Here is a 23036-nt window from a genome sequence, read left to right as displayed (position 1 = left end):
TTTAATCCATGTTTGCCTCTATCTCTAGCAATATTCTGTGAGAAATCAACTTAACATTTAGATAGACGGAGAGCCTATAGTCAAGGGTTCAATTCTCAATTTACGCCACAATATTAAGTATTCTTCACAGAACGACAATATATATTGAAATGCTTCAAAATAGCGAATGATTTTCTTCACAAACACTTTATTTCATCTTTGCCCATGTTACCAATAATAAGATTTTAATAGGCAAGTGTACTGTAATTTCATTACGCAGTATCAATGATATTGTAATATGTTTGATATATGTCTTTCCTAGATAATGAAATGAAAAAATAATCGTGGAACTTTGCTAAAAAACTTAGTATTAAGAACAGTTTAGGTTTAAATATGGTAATATATGTTTTTGAATATACAATTTTTTGCATTTGTCAATTCACTTGTGCATACAGTCGCTGTGCTAAGAGACATTGACTATAATAAGATTAAGTAAAGTAAAATTATGTAAAAATTAATTATTGAACATGTTATCTCATAATATGCAAGTAAACTGATAACCATGGATAAGAGTATATGATGTGAATTGTGTTTTATGTGTTATAAATAAAACTGAAAATGTTTTACAATGTTGCACGGGCACCTAATCAATTTGAATTTATTTTTTGAATCTTTCAGTTCTTTATTAAAACGAAAAATGTGTTTATTCAATATATAGTGTATTTGTGTGATATGTCACTCAAAGAAAATAATGAACATCTAAAAATATTTTCAGGTCATTCTCATATCGTAACAAAGCCCCTTATGTGATATTGGTTTCACAACTTTACGGACTATTAACTCTGGTGAATTGGTGAACAGTTTTGGTAAATCCATGGACGTGTTTTATCGAAATAAGTGAACACAGAGCCGTGCCGTGGAAAATCAGCGCCCGGGGCGAGAGTATACGACGGCGCATCATACATATATTCCAAGCAATTTTTCCTATCTTTTTCCTTTTTTCTCCCGAATTTTTCGTCCCCTTACTTCGGCGCCGGGGCTGTCGCCCCGCTCTCCTCCCACGGCACGGCCCTGAGTGAACATATTAGTGGACTTTCCAGTGCAGTATGTTAATTCAGAACAGTGGAATATCCCACTATATAAATTTTATTGAAATGGACCAGGATTCTTGAGAATGTTTCTTTACATAAACATTTCTCATTCCCATCAGGAACCATTTATGACATAATAGATTTGTCATAATCATTTTTATTCTCTGCCACTGGATCATCATTGTTAATTCATTCCGCAAAAGGAGCCTCCCTTCCCGTAGAATTTTATTCTGTGCTGTGGCGATGGAAGTTGGCTGTATATATGAACATAAATTCAGAGATGATGGGATCATTCGTTGTTTGCAGCTGCCCATTAATTGCTTGGATATGCTCTCTCTTCACTTATGACGTCAGATCACTTTGTGCTCATTTTACGTAATTGTCAAAATACACCAGTATTGTGAACACAAAATTGTGTGAGAACTCATCAACCAGTGTCAAAACTAATAATATTGGTGTTTCTAGCAATTAAGCATATTTCACACTATTTCAGAACAGTGTTCCGATGGAACTATTTTTTATTATTATTTTCTCCTCCATCGACGGCCTGTTTACTCCGTTCAATGAGCAACACGAAAGTAGAACAAAACTATATTCACCCTTTAGTTTATAGCCACTAAACGAGAAGGATGTGAAAGAAGGCACTCTTCTTTTTACTATAGTTCAGATGAACATTTTTTGTACACAATTCAAATTTCCTACAACCAAAATAAGTACTTTACATATTAGCTATGAAGAAGCAATGACAAAAGGAAAAAAGAAACAGTTGGAGTACTGTAAGTGAAAACAAAATTTGTCTCAAAATCATTTTTCACATCTCATAATGTAGACGCGACAACTAGTAGTTGGTCTAGACTTTCGTCACTTAAGTCCGCTAACCTTAAGTGGGACGATCAACATTCAAATGGTTTTAAAATGTATTTGTTGAAGCAAAGCTCCAGTGCAATCCTAAAATAATTTTAAAATTGTGTAAAGCAATGTGAATAGTTTTCTTTGAATTCAAGTTGAATCATGTTCTGACATTTTAAGTCTGAAAATAATAATAAAAAGAAACGAGTTTACTGATGGGTAGCGAAAATTAATCTTTTTGTTTTATACGCACCTCTACAGTAAGCACATCGTGTGTGATATTTTACTTCAAGTTTTTTTGTGTTACATGGTAACATCAGAAATGAATTTTTATTTTTTGGCCTTATCCGTATTCCGTTTCGGGCTACATGAAAATTAAACTGTGAATGAAACGGTGATCGGTCGACAAACCACAGAAATTTTTTCCTTCTTTTCTGTGTTTGATCAGTAACTGATGATACTTCTACTTACTTCACCTACCACTAGGCGACTTTTGGTATTAACAAATTGAAAATTATTTTCTTGGTGTCAGTGATTATTCCATGACACAGAAACGCACCGAAAACAGGACACCGAGTATACCGGAATCGAGTCCAGTCCATATGTCATATTCTTCAGTATATACTGTAGGTCAACATAAGCGTGAAGCATACTAACCTATGTATAGTTCAACACATTAAAAATAAATAAATAAATAAATAAACATGTAGGTGCTGCTAACCACGTATGACTTACAGTTTTATTTGTAATTCATTAACCACTCCCTTAACCTATATCAGTAGTGGCCTTTCAGACTCCATCTGTGTACCAAATTTCAGTTCGATCGGCTGAGTACTTTTTGCTGCAGCGAAGTGCAATTGTTACATTCGTCATTCAATGGGAAGATTCTCCTTGCACTAGAATCAAAAAGTGGTTTCTACTTGAAAAAGTTTGAGGAACTCTGTTTTAAACGAAAGAACAAACAAACAAACAAACATTATTACGTACTGCTTTGTTGCAGCTACATTTTGTGACAGAGAATAACTGAAATCAGAGCGTTTATTTACCTGATATATGATTTGTTAACATCCCAGCCAATGTTGGAGAAGTAGTTTTCTGTGAGGACACATGACGAGAGGTCGTGGTCATAGTTGACCTCATTGCAGGCAGGCATACACTGACAATCAGCCTGTTCACTTTTGTGAGGGTCATCACTGTCATCATCATTTGAAGTCATATCATTTTCAAATGTCCGCATACGCATCAGTGCTATCAAGAACAAACACAAATATTAATAAGGATGGCTTCATCATAATAACATTGCATTGTTCAATTTAAAATCATTACCTTCATTCTATACATGTATGATATAACCTTTAGATTAATTAAAGAAAATGTGTACATTTTAAAATAATGAGTTGACTCATACACTCTGGCGGCTCCAGGGTTTTATGAAATAGAAATCACATTGACAATGCGAGCGAAACTGCATTTCCCTCTGGTCTTCCCCTACCTTTAGGACTTTTAGTGATTTTTCACTTTGAAAACATTCTTTAAATTCTGATTTGAATCCCAAGTATTACAGGAAAAATAACGATGAATTGCTTAATGACATATTCGAATTTTTCGAGAGCCCCCTAAATATCCAATGGTAACGTATAGTTCTTTTTGTTCAGTAAGGACTGATGTTCAATTTGCATAAGCTGACTTGCGTTTATACATATAGGTACGGATTCATAACATAAATTTCGAAAATTTTGAATTTTTTGACCAAAAAATAGGGTAATAATAACTTCCCTAGATGGCAACACTAACTGTGAGTTGTTCAAAATGGTCTAAAAATTAGCTATCCATATGAGGTATATACTTGACAATTCGTAAGTAGATGTCTCTAAAAACCAAGGAAGTTGTAATAAAAAGAACTACACAATAAACTTTGTGTTTCTGATTATGACATATCAATTTTTGTTTAGGTAACCTTGATCCAAATTTAGTATAGTTTGTTTAGAAAAGTGTGATGTACTTTGAAAACAGTTCCATGAAAACCTCTCATGGATTATCAATTAAGTCCAGGCGTTATTAGCTGATCATTTTCGTTTTCTTTGCTTTTTTCTAGTTATGAACCAAGGCTTAGGGAGACGGTGATAATGAATTGAGTGTTAATGGTGGAATGAAGAAAGTGAGAGAAAATGAAAGAATCAAAAAATACCATGCATACGGTGTTTGCCCGACACAATCTTCATTTAGTGTGGGCTGGATCAAACCAGAGACCCCTTGTAACAGAGGTTATCACTCTACCACTGAGCCAGTGCAGTTTCGATCAGTTTCTCGTAACGCTGACTAGTATTGTAAATGAACGGATGTAGGGAATTATTTTCTATGATTGCAGAGAAAAAAAGCTATTATGAGTTACGAAAGAATAAAACTGTAAAAATAGTAAAACTTACCTATTGCTTGCTTCACACATTCAATTGCTTCATTTTCACAAACAGGAGTTGTGCTATTTTCTGGAAAAAAAAAGAAAAAAAAACATTCTTCGGTTTATTAAAATGATTATTGCTAAACGTTATAATGTGGTGGATATTTTTATTATATTTAACTTATAACTTTTCGTAGATAAGCACTCGACGTAATAAAAGGTGAAAAAAGGAAAATATCAGAGACCACATCGAATTGAACTCTCTCTGGTTGTACCATAGGGCTTCCTGGAGAGTGAACCGAAAATTTTAAAACTGAGAGATAGTAACTTTATATATCATCACAAAACTCATGGAAAAACAATTTTGATTGGAAAATGTTTTGCGTGTGAGGCACTGAAAGGGTGATAGGTGAAAAGTTTATAGAGAAAGGGAAAGAGGTGTATGTTGTATTTATTGATCTAGAAAATGCTTTTGACCGTGTAGATTGGGAATTGTTGTTGGGAGCTCTGAAGAAGGTTGGGTGAGAATGTAAAGATCGAAGACTCATAAGAAACTTACATATGAACCAACAACGAAGTGTTAGAGTATGAGAAGATATAACGGAGGAGAGAGTAATTGGAGGAGGAGTTGGACAGGGATACTGTCTCTCGTCAACAATATCTAACAATGTTTAATATCTATCTTAGAAGAGATAGTGAGAAAGACCCTACAAAATGAAGGCGATATTTCAGTAGGAGGTAGAATGATTAGATGCGTAAGCTTTGCAAACGATATGGCGCTTGTTGCAGAATCTGAAAAGAAAATTAATAAGATGTGAGAAAACTTTAGAAAGGGCTGTGAAGAATATAGGATGAAAATAAATGTTAGAAAGACAAAAGCCATGGTGATTGGAACGAAAGGCTCGGTGTCAAATGTAGAAGTAGGAGCAGAAAAAACAGAACAGGTGACTAGTTTTCGATACCTGTTTAGTATTATTAGTGATGATATGAAGTGTGAATGTAAAATAGAAGAAAGTATAAGAATGGCGAAAGAAGCCTTTAGAAGGAAGAAAATATTATTTTGTGGGACCTTGAATACAGTTGAGAAAAAGGCTCATGAAATGCTTCATGTGGAGTATTGTACTGTATGGGTCAGAAACATGGACATCGCAAAATTGATGAAAAACGACTATAAGGTTTTCGAAATGTGGGTGTGGAGAAGAATAGAGAGAATTAGCTAGGTCGAGCGGAAAACGAATTAGAGGGTGTTAGAAATAGCGGGAGAGAAAAGAACAATTTTAGATATTAGATAAAAGAAGAGAAATAGAAACGGGTTGGAACGTTGGCTAAGAAAGAACGTGCTAGAGAGTATGTTGGCAGGAAAGAGAGGGAGGGGCGAAGAAGATAATTAGTGGACGGTATCAAAACAGAAAATTCGTACGTGAAGACGAGGAGGTTGGCGGAATACCGTGAAGGATGGAAGCTTCTCAGTTGTGGTAAGTGACCTGTCAATACTGGCAGAATTCCTATGATGATGACGATGATGTGAGCTACCGTTCACGAAATAGCAACCATTTATCTGACAAAGTTCAGAATTGAATGTAGTTATTTCGTAAGCAGTGCCTCACACGTAAAACTTTTTATTTTTTATTTTATTATTATTATTATTATTATTATTATTATTATTATTATTATTATTATTATTATTATTATTATTATTATTTGCTTTTCCTTTAGTCTTTCAATGATGTATCAAATTACACAGTGTGCCATTTAAAATTTCTGAATGCTTCCTGGAACCTCATTATAGGGGGGCCCTGCCGTTCAAATGTAGCAGTTCATTGGACGCGATATCTGATATTTTCCTCAAATATAGCAACTCATTGGACGTAGTATCTGACATTTTCCTATCTCGCTCTTTCTGTCATCTATTATCTGCAGCCATTTGTGATCTATAACCATTGGATATTTTTAATGAAAGTACAAGAATTCACAATTAAATGTTAACCTTTTCGAATATAAACGATGTCCCAGTCGAAAAACTTTTTATACAAAAGTTACTGTTTACGATTATCTTTTCAATGATATAATATTTAAAATTTTCGGGTGATCCCCGGGTCTCATGATAGCTTATTCTATGTGACAAGCGGAGAGTGCTGCGTTTGATGTGCTCTCTGATATTTTCTTACCTCACTCGAACCCTTTGTGATCTATAATCAATCGACATTTTATCTGAAACACCTGGTATACATGGTACAAGGTGTCGGGAAAGTTTCTGTGCACTGAAAATAACATCTTAAAACGCTTTGTATAAAAGATGTTAACAAGGGACTATTCGAACATATAAACATGGCTACATAAACTTCTGAGCTGTAGTATACCCAAAATCTTTCTTAGGATATATATAAAGAAAATATAACTTACATAGACACAGTGTCTGTAAAATGTAATATATATGTATATACATGATTAAGCACTTGAAGAAGGATGCAGACTAGAGGCGGATCTAGGTCGAAGCATGGGGACCTAGGCTATGTATTTTTGAAAGTTTATAGTGAACTCATGACATACCTGGGTTCACCTCATGATATACCTATCATAATTTGGGTTCTGCCTGACCCCCCAGTTTTTAGCTTCTAGATCCGCCACTGGTGCAGACACTTAATTTCGTCACATAAAAGAAGCTAAAAGCTATTAGTAAATAAGTATATAATTGCAGCAATACGAGTAAATATTTGCAGTGGCGACGCATAATTTCATAACTTTCCTAGTTCATACCATTCGGTGTTTGTATACATATAGTTATACAGTAAATGTTTAGTTTTCCATATCTTGCTTAAGCGGGGAGAGGAGTAAAAGCCGGAAACAAAAACGTTGTATACGCTACTGAACTGAACATTTTTATTCTGTATTAAATAATCTCAACCTTTTTAATTAAGGAAAGTGACTTAATTGTTAAGTAGTTGCGAACATACTTAGGCAAAATCAAAGCCAACTTCTCTTTGCCATTAAGAATTGTTAATTAACAAAGTACAACTAAATTATATAAACTTTGTCTTACTCACTTGGCAGGTAAAATGGAACACATCCACAATAGGAAGAAGTAAAGTTTGCTTCACATTCCATTTGGCAATTCCTTTGTGTATAAAAGCGATAGAAGAACAGCCGACGCTCGTCGGCGAAATAACACAATCTTCTTTTAGGTTTAACAGTTTTGATCCTCTGAGTGGCCCATAGAATTCTTGGTTTCACTGTGATCAACGTCTGTGTATCAGGGGCTACAAGGAAGCCAATGTCAGACACCCGCGGCATTTCTACAGGGCTGTGCAACAAAAGCTGCAAAAATGAAATTAAGTTAATTTGTAAACATATCCTGGTATATAAATTTAGAGGAACATGTGAATTTTCTTATTACTTTTAAGTACAGGTTATCTTTAAAATCTAGATACGTCGCAGTAGTCTTTTCTGATTACAAGTGAGCTATGGCACAGAGGAAGCACGACTCAACTGTGGTACTTCCAATTTTTATGATGTCTGAAAGATTAATAAAGAGAATTTCAGATTCTGTTCAAATATAAGCCCCCAGTGGGTCTTTTACAACAAGGCTCCCCAAAATGGATATTACGATGTGATCTCTAGGGTGTGCATGATGTTAGTTTACACTGTTTCGTAGACGCTTGGGTGGAGAATAGAGTCTGTGAAATAGGCATCACACTGAGATCTAAAAGGGCACCAAGGTCACGTGTAAAATTGACACCCGAATCATGTGTGAGATTAGTTCCCGATCATGTTTGAAATTGGCATCATAGTCATGTGATCTTACACCTTCCGATGAAGGGGAGATTTGTCCCACTACAAAATGGGTGAATTGCACATGCCATTAGATATGGTAATGCACGTGGTAAACTAAAATAGGCAAGGTCAGAACTCAAGCCTATTCCTAGTGTCCAGATAACTCATGGTTTTGGGTTAGACTCAGCTGACCTGTGATCAAACTGTAGGATATGGCCTTGGTGTGTTTGGACACTTTCTAACATCGTTGAGTATAAGTAAGCTTTTATCTTAACGCTCCGATGCCGGCACTGAGTGTGGTATTAGGCTCCTACTCGCTAAGGGTGTTTCCTTTGTCAGTAAGTAGTGGAAGTTGAGGTTTGGCCGATCGCGCAATGAACCTCATTCTCTACCTTTAGAAGGGTATTAACAACCGTTCTTCAATAGATATGGCCAGTGGTAGTGAGCCTCAACGAACCGGTACCGGTCAGAGATTAACTGGTAGCAGACAATAGTTTTTCGCGAATTAGACGTATCCTGATCAACACTCTATCTTTGGATTGGTGGTAGTAGAGACATGTAAGATACCCAACGTAGCAAAGCTTGAGATCAAGCAAGGGAGGTGCTATGAGCTTACTCATCACCTCAAACTTGCACTAGAGTCATGTGACCGAAATTCCTACGGACTCTGCCATATTGGGAGTAGAAATTTAAAGTTGATAGTGTGAAAATCGGGGATTTGGATTAGTTCTGGGAAAAGTAAATCACTAAAACGCTATTTTACATCCCCCATGCTGAAAACTTCTGCAGAAATATGTGTTCAAAATTAGGACACGGATGATCGTAATATGGTAAATGAAATGAAATCTTTGAGTTTTACGTCCCGCGGTTATGCCGGCTAGGCTAAAGGAGACGGTGATTATGAGAAATGAATGAAATAGTGGAATGAAGAAAGTGGGAGAAAATGGAAGAACCCCGAGAAACCCCACGCACATGGTGTTTGTCCACCACAAAGTAATTTGGTGCGAACTGGGATAGAACCAAGAATCCCATGTACCAGAGATAAACGCTCTACCACTGAGCCACCGAGACCCCTCATCGTCTGAACGCTCTGTATCCAACTGATCAGCTATTATTCTTCCTTACTTTTAGCTTTCAACACACTCTAGTATCTTCTTCATACCATTTCATGTACTATTTCCAAATTTACCTAAATAGACCTTTCCCAGACATATATCAGGTCAACCTGCAAGTCCTTGGCAAAATTAGCTTCCATAACATATATTCGTAAAAATCAATCTAGTATAAACAATGATAGAAAAATATCTAAATTCTTTCTTCTTTAAAACACTTTGTCTGACAATTTTCATAACATTTGTTTAATACAAAACATTATCATCATTATTATTATACAACTCCATCTCTATGTTATTAAGACTCGAAGGGCTTAAGCTGACTAAACGGCGATTTTAACTGGGGATGGTGGTCAACACATCGCAAATCTTATCAACGTTATTACTTTTTTTTCTTTTTTGATTGGTGTTTGAAATAACTCCCTGAATTCCAAACTTTTTTTTTCTTTTTTGATTGGTGTTTGAAATAACTCCCTGAATTCCATTTGCGTCACGATGCTAAAGTAGCACCGAAAATGTCTGCTGCCTCTTAAGGAAAAGAACACGAGGCCCTATGTCTCGAAAGCGCGCAGGTTTATTATTGAACAAGCTGGGAGTACAATTTTTGCCCCTTCCAACAGTATTTGTCAACGAGGTAGCGGTATTGTCGTTAATTGTTTTTACACTTCTCCTTTTGACACTTCTATTCTGCGCAGTGACTCTGTTGATAAAAACGTTAACTTCAAATTTGAATGGTCATGGGTTCCAATGCTGCGGCCAACCATTCTTACAAAAGTGCTTCTTATCTTTCTTTTTGGATCAAAAGATCCAATATATTTCAATCAAAAATTTTCTTGAAGGCCTTATCTAGAGAATTACATATGGCGTAGCCAAACCCAAACTATCATTTAACTCAGTATGATGTGCTTATTCCGTAGAAAATACGAAAACTCGATTTTGGGCCCCTTTCAAAAATTTTGTGGCCCCTCATCCAAAGATCCAATATATTTCAATCAAAAATTTTCCTGTAGGCCTTATCTAGAGAATTACATATGGCGTAGCCAAACCCAAACTATCATTTAACTCAGTATGATGTGCTTATTCCGAAGAAAATACGAAAACTCGATTTTGGGCCTCTTTCAAAAATTTTGTGGCCCCTCATCCAAAGATCCAATATATTTCAATCAAAAATTTTCTTGTAGGTCTTATCTAGAGAATTACATATGGCGTAGCCAAACCCAAACTATCATTTAGCTCAGTATGATGTGCTTATTCCGTAGAAAATACGAAAACTCGATTTTGGGCCCCTTTCAAAAATTTTGTGGCCCCTCATCCAAAGATCCAATATATTTCAATCAAAAATTTTCTTGTAGGTCTTATCTAGAGAATTACATATGGCGTAGCCAAACCCAAACTATCATTTAGCTCAGTATGATGTGCTTATTCCGTAGAAAATACGAAAACTCGATTTTGGGCCCCTTTCAAAAATTTTGTGGCCCCTCATCCAAAGATCCAATATATTTCAATCAAAAATTTTCTTGCATGTCATATCTGGAGAAATACATATAGTCCAGATATCCAAACTATCACTTAACTCAGTATGATGTGGTTACGAAATACGGAAACTCGATTTAGGGGACGTTCAAAAATTGTGTGGCCCTTGATCCAAAAACTAATTATTGGTCAAGATCGCAATATTTTGATCCATTTTTTGATCATTCCCAAAATTCTTGTGTATTTTTCTTTATTTTTCTTGTACTGTATTTTTTCTGTTTCTCAGATAATAATGCCTTCTGGATTATCTAAAAAGTTGGACTCTTTTCTGCACTTCTGACCCTCTTCCATTCCGATCTGAACGAGATGTCTAAATTCATAAACACATAAGCAAATATTGATAAATACATAGATTAAAATTAAATCAGACAAGGTAAATAAGGTAAATTCAACCTCAACTCGGAAATTTACACATTAAAGGTGCGTCATTTAAATTAATCCTAGAAGCGACAGGAACTGTTATCTGTCCTATGAGCGACCGATTCATTTACATTAGATGATGGAAGATGATATTTCATTCCATCTTGTAAAATATGTTTGCCTCTGGCATTATTAGCGTCCGGACAACCTTAAAGAACCTTGCTATGAAAAATGTACGTGCCAGTGATAGTGTTCGTCAAATATATTTTCCCTCTATTATGAATGAAAATAAAATTTACCTTAATTTTGAATAATAAAACATATCAAATAACTTAACGAGACAACGAATATTTCTAAGCAAATTATATTCCTGTATAATTAAGTATTGAAAATCCAATTTTAATATCCCCTTTCTTCAAAAGCACTGCTTTCTGTACTTAATTTAATTCAAATCTAATTACTCACTAAGTAAAACAATATATTTTATTTTGGAAAATTTAAAATGTTACAGTTTCGCTAACTATTTACATTTTAGAATTCCTAAGACTCTATGAATAAAAGAGAAAAAAAACATTTCAATAATAAAAGACAGTTTTTGAGATCCCTTATATATGATTGGCTATTCCCAACTAATCACACCCATTACAACGCAGTGCACTATAAACAATCCGAAAGGTAAACAAACTCTTTAAATTACCTATTCCCTCTGTTGTAAGCTACCAAAATGTAAACTAATTACTTAATTCGCGTTCCCCCTTGTTTTGAATTATACATAAAAGCTTGTCGTATAGCAATCAAATATAATGCCTTCTAGATGAGTTATTATGTCCTGCGGGAGATTTTCGTAATAATTTCTTCGGGTACACTTTTTTTTTTTAAGAATTATGTAAAATAAGGGAGGGGACTGAGGCTTTTCTTATAGGTATCTCATTAAGGTTTAATTTTTTAATTGTTGATTGTTAAGGGTGTATGTTACTTGTAACTGTGAAAGGGCTAGAAGAAACGAAACCTCAAGGAACGTGAATTTTTCACAGTACATTTTGTTAGGTTCTAAATCACACTAGCGTGAAACAGCGCTTAAAGAAAAAGGAACCTTCTCTTCTTCCATTATCTTAGTATGAACGAATCGGTGACTCATACACCAGTTAACAGATGGAATCGGTCGCTCATAGGACAATTAACAGTTCCTGTCACACATAAGACTGTCGCAAGTAGGACGACAAATGTCATTTATACTGAATTCTAGTTCCCAGTTATTTATTTTTCTAAAATATGGTTCGCATTATGAGACAAGAAATCTGATTATATTTTTAAAATATTTAAATAAAAAAAAAAGAAGTTAACATAAACGATTTTTAAAAAGAAATGATTTTTGCCACCCTGAATACAAACCTTGAATCCGATAACACCGTGCGAGCACTCATCAATGTATTCCGAATGTGATGCATCTAGTGTTATGCTAAGGCCATAGCTTACTCCTGCTCCAAGCGTACGATACGGAGTAGCGTTAATACCAACAGTAGCTGAATATCCAAAGTCTGGTGTCCAATCGATAGAAACAGGTGAAACACTTCCTTTTCTGCAAAGGACAGTTAAGAGAAACAAGTTCTGAATGAAGTTTTGAATTGGCCGATTATTGTAATCAATTATTCAACCATTGTTGTGCAACAGATTCGACATGTTTTTCGTACTTTAGGGAAAACAATATAAAGCTTGTTTCGAGAATTATTCTGATGCAATAAAATACACCATATCCCAAAAGTCCGGCAACACTTTTGTTAATTTATTACACAAAAACTACAAGTGATATAGCTGTCGTGTATATGTCATATGAAAGATATCTCAATTTTATTTATTTATTTATTTTTCAGGGAATGCTCACAGTTCTCACATTCACCGCAGTTGGCGTTGGCGTCATCGCGGAAACTTTACGGACCATTCTTCTTTGCAGAAAACACTGTAGCTGGCCATACGTACCTCGATATGTTACAGCATTGGTTGTTGTCACAAATGCAAGAAGATGCTGACAACTTCCTGTTCTAGCAGGACGGGGCCCCATCCCATTATTATCACGACGTTCATGAATTTCTGAACAATGTGAGTTACCTCAACACTGGATAGGGCGAGCAGGGAAAAATGATCAGTGTTTCGACATGTGGCCTCCAAGATCCCCGGACCTAACTCCCTGTGACGTCTTCTTACGGGGATACATAAAAGATAGAGTGTATGTGCCACCGTTATCAGAAAATGTAAAAGAACTCAAGCACAGGATTGAAGAAGTTGCTACCACTGTCTCTCAGGATATGCTCCAACGAGTATGGCAAGAATTTGATTACCGTTTAGACATATGTCGTGTTACACATGGCTCCAATATTAAGGCATTGTGAACTCATACATTAAAATAAATAAGATACTGTTTCATATGACATATACACAACATCTATATCACTTGTAGTTTTGTGTAATAAATTAAGAAAAGTGTTACCAGACTTTTGGGACACGGTGTATATAAATAAAGAACCCCTGCTTTCAACCCGCCAGTAAGCAATCTTTTCAGAGTTTTTCTCAGTAAAACGAATAATGTTATATTACAAGATAAAAATGAAATATGAAAAAATTCGTTTAACTATTTTCGTGAAAATCTTTACTCTTCACAAATAAATTGAAATGCTTTATGAAAGAAATTAATCTATCTAATAAGAATAAAACGAAGAGTTTGTTTGTGTGTCTGTCCGTCTGTGTGCGGCCTGAGGACCCGATGAGTGGACCCGAATTTTGGTCACGGGTGCCTTGGTCCAGGCCCCAGACCAAGAAGAAGCGTCTTTTCAAAATTCGAATTCAGGGGGTCTCGGGGGGGGGGGTTACCGGGACATGTAAAACTAGTAGAAAATGACCTATATTAGTGTTAAATTCATAGATTTCGCGGTCGCTGAGATCAATGGTGACACTTCCATTAGTGATGACTTTCAAATGCAGTTACCATTGTATGCGGGCCGGGGAGGTCACCTGCGAGGGGATTACCGAGACATGTAAAAATAATCAAAAATGACCGATATTAGTGTCAAACCCAAGGATTTCGTGGTCGCTGAGATGAATGGTGATAATCCCACAGGCGTTGACTTCCAAATACAGCCCCCATCGGCTGGGAGCCAGAGGCGTTTTTTTTAATTCGAACTAGGGTATCTCAGGGGGCGTTTAAGGAGGGGGGATATGTAAAGGTAGTAGAAAATTACCGATATTTTTTTCTTTTCGTTGTTCAGTTTGTTTACATAGATATTTTATCTGAGCCATGCGAAGAATGGGTATTTCAGCTAGTTATATAACAAGGTTACTAATGATATATTTATTTATGAAATATGAGCAAAATTGCCAGAGCTCTTTTTTTCTGGAAAAAGTATTTTCGATTTTTCATCTTGCAGTCGGGACAAATTTGAGAAGTGTGTTGAAAGGTTGCGGTAAGGTACATTAAAAGTCCAGTAAAACCTGTTAACTTGGTCACCTGCCTACCTTAGCCTCCTTACTTTGGAAAGCGTATTTTTCCATAAGACATACATTACTTGTTAGTCTGCAAGTTGGCCAGCTGTCTATGTTGGAACTTAGCCGCACTGAAGCAACCTTGTTCCTATCTGTTAATGTTAAATTCACCTCTGTATTTGGACACCTGTATTCCTAGAAACCCTTTCAGGACATACTTTACTGTTGGAGTTCCAGGAGATCAGTAGATCGAAGGAAAAAAGAAAAATATTTTTTCATCTTCCCTAACCCTTATAAGATTCATGATACATTTTCTTACCATGCAACAATATTGTCTTTAACAGGCTATTTAGGTCCTATAACAGGCATTTAAGCCTTTTTTATTGGTCAAGTCAGACATGGACCAAAGAACACCCCAGATGCTTTTTGGAACCAGATAGTCAAGTTGGTGGCGCCAAATGGGGGCGTGACATCACATTTTTTTCTTGAGCAATTTTCAAAACTTTTTCCCGCCCGTAGCTTTCATGATATCACGTTGAAGTTTTGCACACGTATTGTGTACGTAACTTCGTATATTTCCAGAGATTTTGAGATCCCTACGTCAACCCAGGCCTGGGCTAGAGAGGCGCAAAATTTTTGAAAAAGTTATTTCCGAGAAAACTTCCCCGATTTTCCCGTTTTAAGTGTATGATACGGACAGGCGAGTGGTACCGTTGAAGAGATGGCTCTATTGTGAAAAAACCGAGGTATGTACCATGATCCTACGATAAATAGCAATAATGCAGTACCTGATTGACTGAAAGTCTAAAATTTATGTCGATAGGCGAAAATTTTGTAAGGGCTAAGAATGTAGCAGTCGGTGATAGTCTCTTTTGTATAACTATTGTCGGCGAATGTGTTAATGCATTAGTACCATTAAGAGTTCCCATTCATATTCTACACTGAGAGGTAATTTCCCAAGTTATACACTCGTATTAAGATACTCTTTGTTTTAAATTTACTCCCTTTTGCTTTAAATTTTTTGAAATAAATGCTTAATTTTTCTGTTGGATATGCTCTTGAAGAAATTTGGAGGTATTTTCACCATAAAACTCAGAAGTTAAAAGTTTGTACGAAGGTCACCTGTGGTCAGTGGCGTATTTAAGGGGGGCTTCCGGGCTTAAATGTTATTTACTATTTTAAAGTAAATGAAATATCTTGCAGAATTTTCACATTTCATGGAATAAAGTTACCAAAGTCACCTCTCCCCCCGAAACAAAATCGTAAATACACCACTGCCTGTCGTATACTTACTTGTTATAAAGAGTACTGGGTGCAATGATGTTAAATGAGCAACAAAGACCCTCATCGGTGACTATAGGTTGAATCCTTTCTGAGCAGTTCTCACTTCCCTTCCACTCACACGTTACAATCATCGAAGAGCAAGGAATGCTCACCTGAAATTAAAAGAAAAAAATCTTTTTATCAAAATAAATTTAAATTGTATATTCCTAGTGTAAAATGGGGAGACACATACCAACTAATAGATGCCACTGGGTTGAACAATAATTTGGGCAAATATATATCATCATGCATAGTTTTGGAGAAAATCGAGAAAAATGTGTTTTTAACCTAAAATTTGATTGTGTACGACAACCACGCTACCCATTAAAATGAAACTGATAGGAACTATACTCATAAACTTTTTGTTACAACACTAGCAAGACGACAGTATATAGTATAGCGAATGAAACATAGCCTAAATTATAATTAACTAGTAAACTTATATGTTTAATTCATTCATTCATTTTATTTCGCCTTTATAATCATACACATTGCACGAATTCGTGCGAAATGGATAAGACTCGTCAAGGCATAAAGATACATAAACGTACATAGTTGTGACATATACCGGTACATACTGATTACATTAAAATACTAGGTTACATCTACTGTATAAAAGAAACACAAAAAATAGACGTTTTCGATACTATGAATAAACAAATTTATTTACACATCTAGGAATTCATTCACGGAATAAAAGCACTGCTGTAATAGATAGGTTTTCATTAACCTCTTGAATTCTCCTCCATGTTCTGTCCTTCGAATATATTGAGGAAGTTTATTATATAATATGGTACCCATAAACATTGGATTCCTTTCGTATAACTTTGTGTGATGCTGTTTGCTGGGGATTTTATACTTACGCCTGGTATCATATTTATGGGTTGATGTTTTGTTAAGTAATTCAATGTTGATTATAACAAACAACAACATCCGAAATATGTATAGTGAGAGTAAAGGCAATATTTTAAGTTCCTTGAATATTTGATAGTTGTGTTTATTAATGTTATGCTATTTGGCAAATCGTTTACATATAACAGAAATAATATGGGTCCTAGTATCGATCCCTGAGGAACACCGGTAGATGCTTTTAAATTTAGATTTATGAGTTACTGATTGAGCTATGTCTAACATAAATTATAATTTAACAGCTTGGGCACGATTTTGCAAATAAGATTTAATCCATGAGTTAACAACTACCGGTACTCTTAAACCGTAATTGTTAAGATTTTGGGTAAGAATGTTACCAGGGATGGAGTCAAAAGCTTTAGATAAATCTAGAAACATTCCCACGCATCTTTTGCTTTTGTCCAGGTTTAACTATATTATAATATTATCCAAAGACGAAACATTCTTTATGTAAAACAACAGATTCGAAACAAACAGGAAACAAGAAACGAGGTGCTTCTGCATAAATTCTCTTTCCTAGCTTTGAGAAAATCGAATTTTTATGGCGGTAGAAAGTGTCTTTCGTTGCCAACAATAATTGATAGTCCACCCTACTGCAATCTACTTATTTATTTATGCATTTTATGTGTAAAATATACCTTGTTAGCTAGTAGATTATATATAAAATAAAATAAAATAAAACAAGTTGTTTTGAACATATTCCTCAAATATACAGGTCTAAACTTTGAAATATTTCAAATTTCGTTGAGATTTTTCTTCGTGGTAAGAAGGACAAAAATACAAGTAAATAAAATGGAATAAAATAAAACGTAAGTGCTAGAACTGTTGGAAATAGAATAATTTCTTTGAAAATGTGTTGTTAAGATATTTGAACAATTTATTCCGATAAACAAACAATGGAGAATCCTATTTTCACTTTGGGAGGTATATTCTATGATGCAGACTAATTATCTGTGTTACCAACTGCAGTTTGATTTTCACATTTGGTATTCAATATTTTTAAAATAAAAGTAAACTAAGGATATTTTTTTAAAATTTCGGGTTAGGTTATTATTAGCAGTTATTGCTTGCATTCCTCTAAAATTAAAAAAAAAAAGTTTGGAAAACAGCAAAGCGAGATATTTTGTTGTAATTGATTCAGTTAAAGTTGTTAGTTGTGTTTTTTAATACAAAAATACTGTTACATTAAACATATACTATTACGTCCCTTTATATTTCCCATTTACTAGAAGCTAATGAAGAAAATAAAATTGAATTAGCTCTCTATTTACTTTTGTATGTATCTAACTATGTAATGTAGGTATAATTATAGTCCCAGTTATACCAGTACCGTAAATGGAACAACCAAACCGACGCCAGTTTTCAAAAATATCACAAAGCAAGACGTCGGAACGTGTGCAACGGATTCGCGAATGTCCTGGAAATGAAAGTAGGTCAAAATGAGCGTAAATCGACTTGGTTTTAGCATAATTTGAAAACTACACATATCATTTCCTGTAAAATCCACTCTTTCGCTTTCTGTGACGTTGTTGGTATTTGCGTTATGACGCCCCAAAATTCAATTTTCCGATATTTCCGCGGCTTACAATTCGGAAAGGATACACTTTGCAGAATTTTGGTACACATACAGTACTTTCTGGTTTGTTTTCCTGTATAGATTCACCCTCAGACATTGAAAACGGTATTTTACAACAGATATATTGCCACGAGATATTACGCGAATACTTATTCTAGCGTTTATTCCTCATGCACCAGAGTATACAATAAATTCCACAACAATCTCAACAATAATGAAAACACAAATACATATAAACTTAGAATATTCAATTCATTGGTTAATAACATTTATTGGCGTACTATTCGTGAGATATCTGCATAGTATTATTAGTGATGATATGAAGTGCCAAGTGCGAACTTGAAATAAAGGCAAGGAAGAGAAGTCGAAAGAAGGATTCAGGAGGAAGAAAAGTCTATTTTGTGGGTCCTTGAATAAAAAGTTGAGAAAAAAAAACTTATAGAATATTTCGTGTGGAATATTGTTGTAAGTAGTAGAAACACTGACGTTACGCAAATGCGTTGAAAAACGAGTGGGAGCTTTCGAAATGTGGGTGTGGAGAAGTATGAAGAGAATGAGAGGGTGTTAGAAATGGTGGGGAAGGAGGAAATAACAATTAGGCCTATAGTTGTAATCGAAAGGCATCTATGACAGTAATAACGCAACGGAAATGGATGGGTAATGATCATCCAAACTACATCAGTGTCTAATAGTATGATCATGGTATGACGTTGATTTACTTCAAACAAACAGAAACGAAGTTCGAAGGAATTGAAAATTTGACTTTTTTTTTTCAAATTGCTTTATTTCGAAAAGCACTTAGATAAGTATTACATCTGAGTATTTATATGGTTTTCAATAAATTTAAAGAGCATAATGTCGTTTACAGCAATCTGATATATAAATAATTTTAGTATTTGTGACATTGTAGCATCCTTATTTGTAACACTGAGCAATAATTCATGTAAACATAGATTTGAAATATGTAACAATCTGATACAGTAACATTTGAAAAAATACAACTTCAAGTTGAAAAAATAAAATGTAATTTTTGAGTTTTACGTCCCACGGTTATGCCGGCTAGGCTAAAGGAGACGGTGATTATGAGAAATGAATGAAATGTTGGAGTGAAGAAAGTGGAAGGAAACGGGAGAACCCTGAGAAAACTCATGTACACGGTGTTGGTCCACCACAAAGCTCATTTGGCGCGATCTGGGCTCCAACCAAGGATAACATACACCAGAGATGAAGTTGAGTTGAAAACCCTGTTAACATGGTAAAAAAAAAAAAAAAAAAAAAAAAAAAGTGTAGAGTAAGTCAAGTTATTTTCTCTGCCGATGTTGCAACGTACAAAATTTTAGCATTTACTATGTATTAGTTAACCTTTTTATATGGTACACGTTTGCATGTCGCTGTTGACGTCTCTGTCAAGTTGCTAAACACGTAACAAATCAATTGTTTGCACGTGTATTCAATATCTGCTGATAACTAATTCACTAGTATTTTTATTAAGCTTTATGAATTTTCGAAGTTCAATACAAATGTCTCGATCTTTCAAAGATTTAACATCAAAATGTCAAAGTAAATTTGAAGTTTACTGTGGTAAGCAAAAATTCAACAATCAACTTGAACGTTCTTTTCAGCTTTCTCTTACCAGGACAGCAATTATTTCTGACGGATTTTTTTCATGGAAAAGAATAAAAAGCCCTATAACGAGCAATTTTAACATATTCTATAATTCAGAGAAATACACAGTAATTGGTTACCTTTTCTAAAAACTGCATATAATCCTTCTCGAACCGCTTCCCCGTGTCACTTGATGGTTTGGAAGATTTTCTATTGTAAATGCTGCATACTGTTCGATATATCATTTCTTCAGATTCAGTACTGGAAAACGTCAAATATTGTATCATTATTCATTCTTATAATAATAATAATAATAATAATAATAATAATAATAATAATAATAATAATAATAATAATAATAATAATAATAATAATAATAATAATAATAATAATTATTATTATTATTATTATTATTATTATTATTATTATTATTATTATTATTATTATTATTATTATTATTATTAGCCTATGTATTAACTACAATGGAATAAGAAAATAATTACGAATAAGAAAAATAGAATCAAGTAACTTAATTATATTTTCAATTACTTTTATAAAGGTAACCAAGAAAGTACTGTCTCTTTTTCACCCACCACATTCGAACATCGATATATCACCTAAGACGTAACTGGAAGATCAAAAATAGTCTCCATCAGCATCGAAAACCTTCTGTCAACGTTCTGGAAGGCCATGCACTCAGAAAAAAATGTATATGGCGTACGTGAAATCGTATGTTATATTTGTAAATCCTGTAGTTTTTGAACCTAACGTACAGCAAACGCATAACTGAAAACACATGTTTTATAATACTTTCTGTATAAATGTTCCATCTGTACGTACTTTCCGTATGAAACAATATAGACAGTCAGGATCTTACATACAAATGGACGTATATAACATATAGCTGACAAAGGTAACATAGATATATGTATGTAATACAGGGTTATTCAAAAAGAAAGAACAGATTTCAAACATTTATTTCTTCCAGACTACAAAAGATAGAAACATGATTCGAACGTTACTTGATTAAGAAAAGTTTACAATTTAAACAGTCCGGATAGAAGTTCCAATCATGGCCGCATTAGCGCTGTTGTTTGTTGTTGTTTGTCTGTAGTGAAATGGCGGCGTCACCACAGAAGAAGTCTTTTTTTTTGTGCTACAATTGGCAAAACTTGAGTTCATTATTGCAGTTCAGCGAGCATTTCGCCGTCAATTTAATAAACAACCACCGCATCATAAGCAAATTTACGAGTGGCATCGAAAATTCGTAGAAGATGGTTGCATCTGCAAAGGGAAAAGCACGGGACGTCCACGCACATCGAACGAGAATGTCGAGCGTATTCGTACACATTACGAAAGGAGCCCAAAGAAATCCACATCACAAGCAAGCAAAGAACTTAACATTCCTCAAACTGTATGGCGAGTTCTAAAACATCGTCTGCACATGAAGCCATACAAACTGTGGATTCGATAACTAGAGACCAGCTGATTCGTATGTGGCAAGAAATGAGCCACCGTTTTGACATTTGTCGTGTAACACACAGTGCTCATATTGAATGCACATCATAATTACTAACAATAAATTGTAAACTTTTCTTAATCAAGTAACGTTCGAATCATGTTTCTATCTTTTGTAGTTTGGAAGAAATAAATGTTTGAAATCTGTTCTTTCTTTTTGAATAACCCTATATAAGAAAGACTGTAAGATATCAGACATCCTGCAACGGCATGATGTGACATCTAAGGGCAGTAATGCCTATGTAGCATACGGATAGCGTATGCTCCGTACTGATTTCTGTAGTAAGCAAGAGGATTTCGTATATTTGTACAATATACCGCTGTTCAGAGAACGGATTTTTCTCAGCGTAGATTCCATCGTGGTAGAGTTTGGCGGGCCGTGAATCGAAGAAGTTATCAAGTGCATTTTGCATCTCTACGAGGGATTTGAACTAGTATCCTGTAACGTGATTGTCCAAGGAATGGAACAGGTGATAATCGGACGGTGCGATGTCCAGGGAGTATGGTGGATGCAATAGTGTTTCCCATCCAAGGAATGGTGTTCCAGGTCATCCTAGCCACGTGGGGCTTAGTGTTGTCCTATAACAGGAGGACCTCTTTGCGATTCAGCAGTGCTGGCTCCAGAGTTTTGAGTTTTTCTTGAACACGTTCCAACTGCTGACAGTACATAATTGCACTGATGCTCTAACCAGCTGGTAGTAGTTCCCGATGCACAATGCCGCGTGCAATCCACCAAACACACAGGAAGATCTTTCCTGGTGCAGTGCTGCTTTCGGCTGTTTTGGAACCGATTCACGGGATGTTAACCAATGATGACGGCGCCGTAGAGCTTTGTACAGGACCCACTTCTTATCACATGTCAATACCCTGTCCAGAAATGGCTCGGTCCTCAGACAAAGAAACACAGATGTCTCCTCGTGCTGCCTTCTGACACGAAGTCAAATCATGTGGGACCGATCGATCCAAATTGTAGTGCTTCCCAAGTTGATGGAGGTCCTGCCGTATGGTTTCTCCACCCACGCTGAATTGTAGTGCCAGTTCGTCACTTGTCTGACCACTGTTCGCCTCAATTGTTGCCTGTAGATCTTCATTTTGTAAATGTGTTGGTCTTCCGGCACGTGATGGGTCTTCGAGTGTTTCGTCACCGCCTTTAAACTTGTTAAACGACCGTCGTACTGTCCGCGTAGTCACAACATCCTCACCAAAGGCTTGGCATATCTTCCGCCCCACTGCAGTGGCATTTGACCTCAGTTTGAACCGTAGGTGTCCAAACTCGCCAGCCCGACGCTCGTGAGCTCGGCACTCGCGCTCAACCGGGCTCGGGCTCAATAATTGAGCGCGAGCCCGAGTGAGCCCAACCCCCAATGAAATAAGTGAGCGCGAGCCCAAGTGAGTGCGAGACCAGTTGAGAGAAGTGAGCGCGAGCGCACTTGAGATTAGTGCACGCGAAAACAATCAGAGAAGTGAGTGCGAGCCCGAGTGAGCTCGAGCCCATATAAGAGAAGTGATCGTGAGCCCGAGTAAGCGCGAGCCCAGTT

General features: G+C 35.6%; 1 protein-coding gene across 1 annotated transcript in view; it reads right to left on the bottom strand.

Moving 5' to 3' along the window:
- The window catches only part of LOC145672395 (pickpocket protein 28-like), a 42946-nt gene that overhangs the window by 6406 nt on the left and 13504 nt on the right, over window positions 1-23036 (bottom strand). Inside the window, exons 3-8 of the mRNA XM_081741550.1 lie at window positions 20121-20241; window positions 15861-16003; window positions 12486-12672; window positions 7362-7632; window positions 4346-4405; window positions 2966-3167 (exon numbers count right to left, since the gene is read on the bottom strand). Coding sequence (XP_081597676.1) covers window positions 2966-3167; window positions 4346-4405; window positions 7362-7632; window positions 12486-12672; window positions 15861-16003; window positions 20121-20241 — 984 coding nt within the window. The remainder of the gene's footprint in view (window positions 1-2965; window positions 3168-4345; window positions 4406-7361; window positions 7633-12485; window positions 12673-15860; window positions 16004-20120; window positions 20242-23036) is intronic.

The sequence above is a fragment of the Thermobia domestica genome, chromosome 16, assembly GCF_964235325.1.
Source record: "Thermobia domestica chromosome 16, izTheDome1.hap1.1, whole genome shotgun sequence".
NCBI lineage: Eukaryota > Metazoa > Arthropoda > Insecta > Zygentoma > Lepismatidae > Thermobia > Thermobia domestica.
This window is presented reverse-complemented; position numbering and strand designations above follow the sequence as displayed.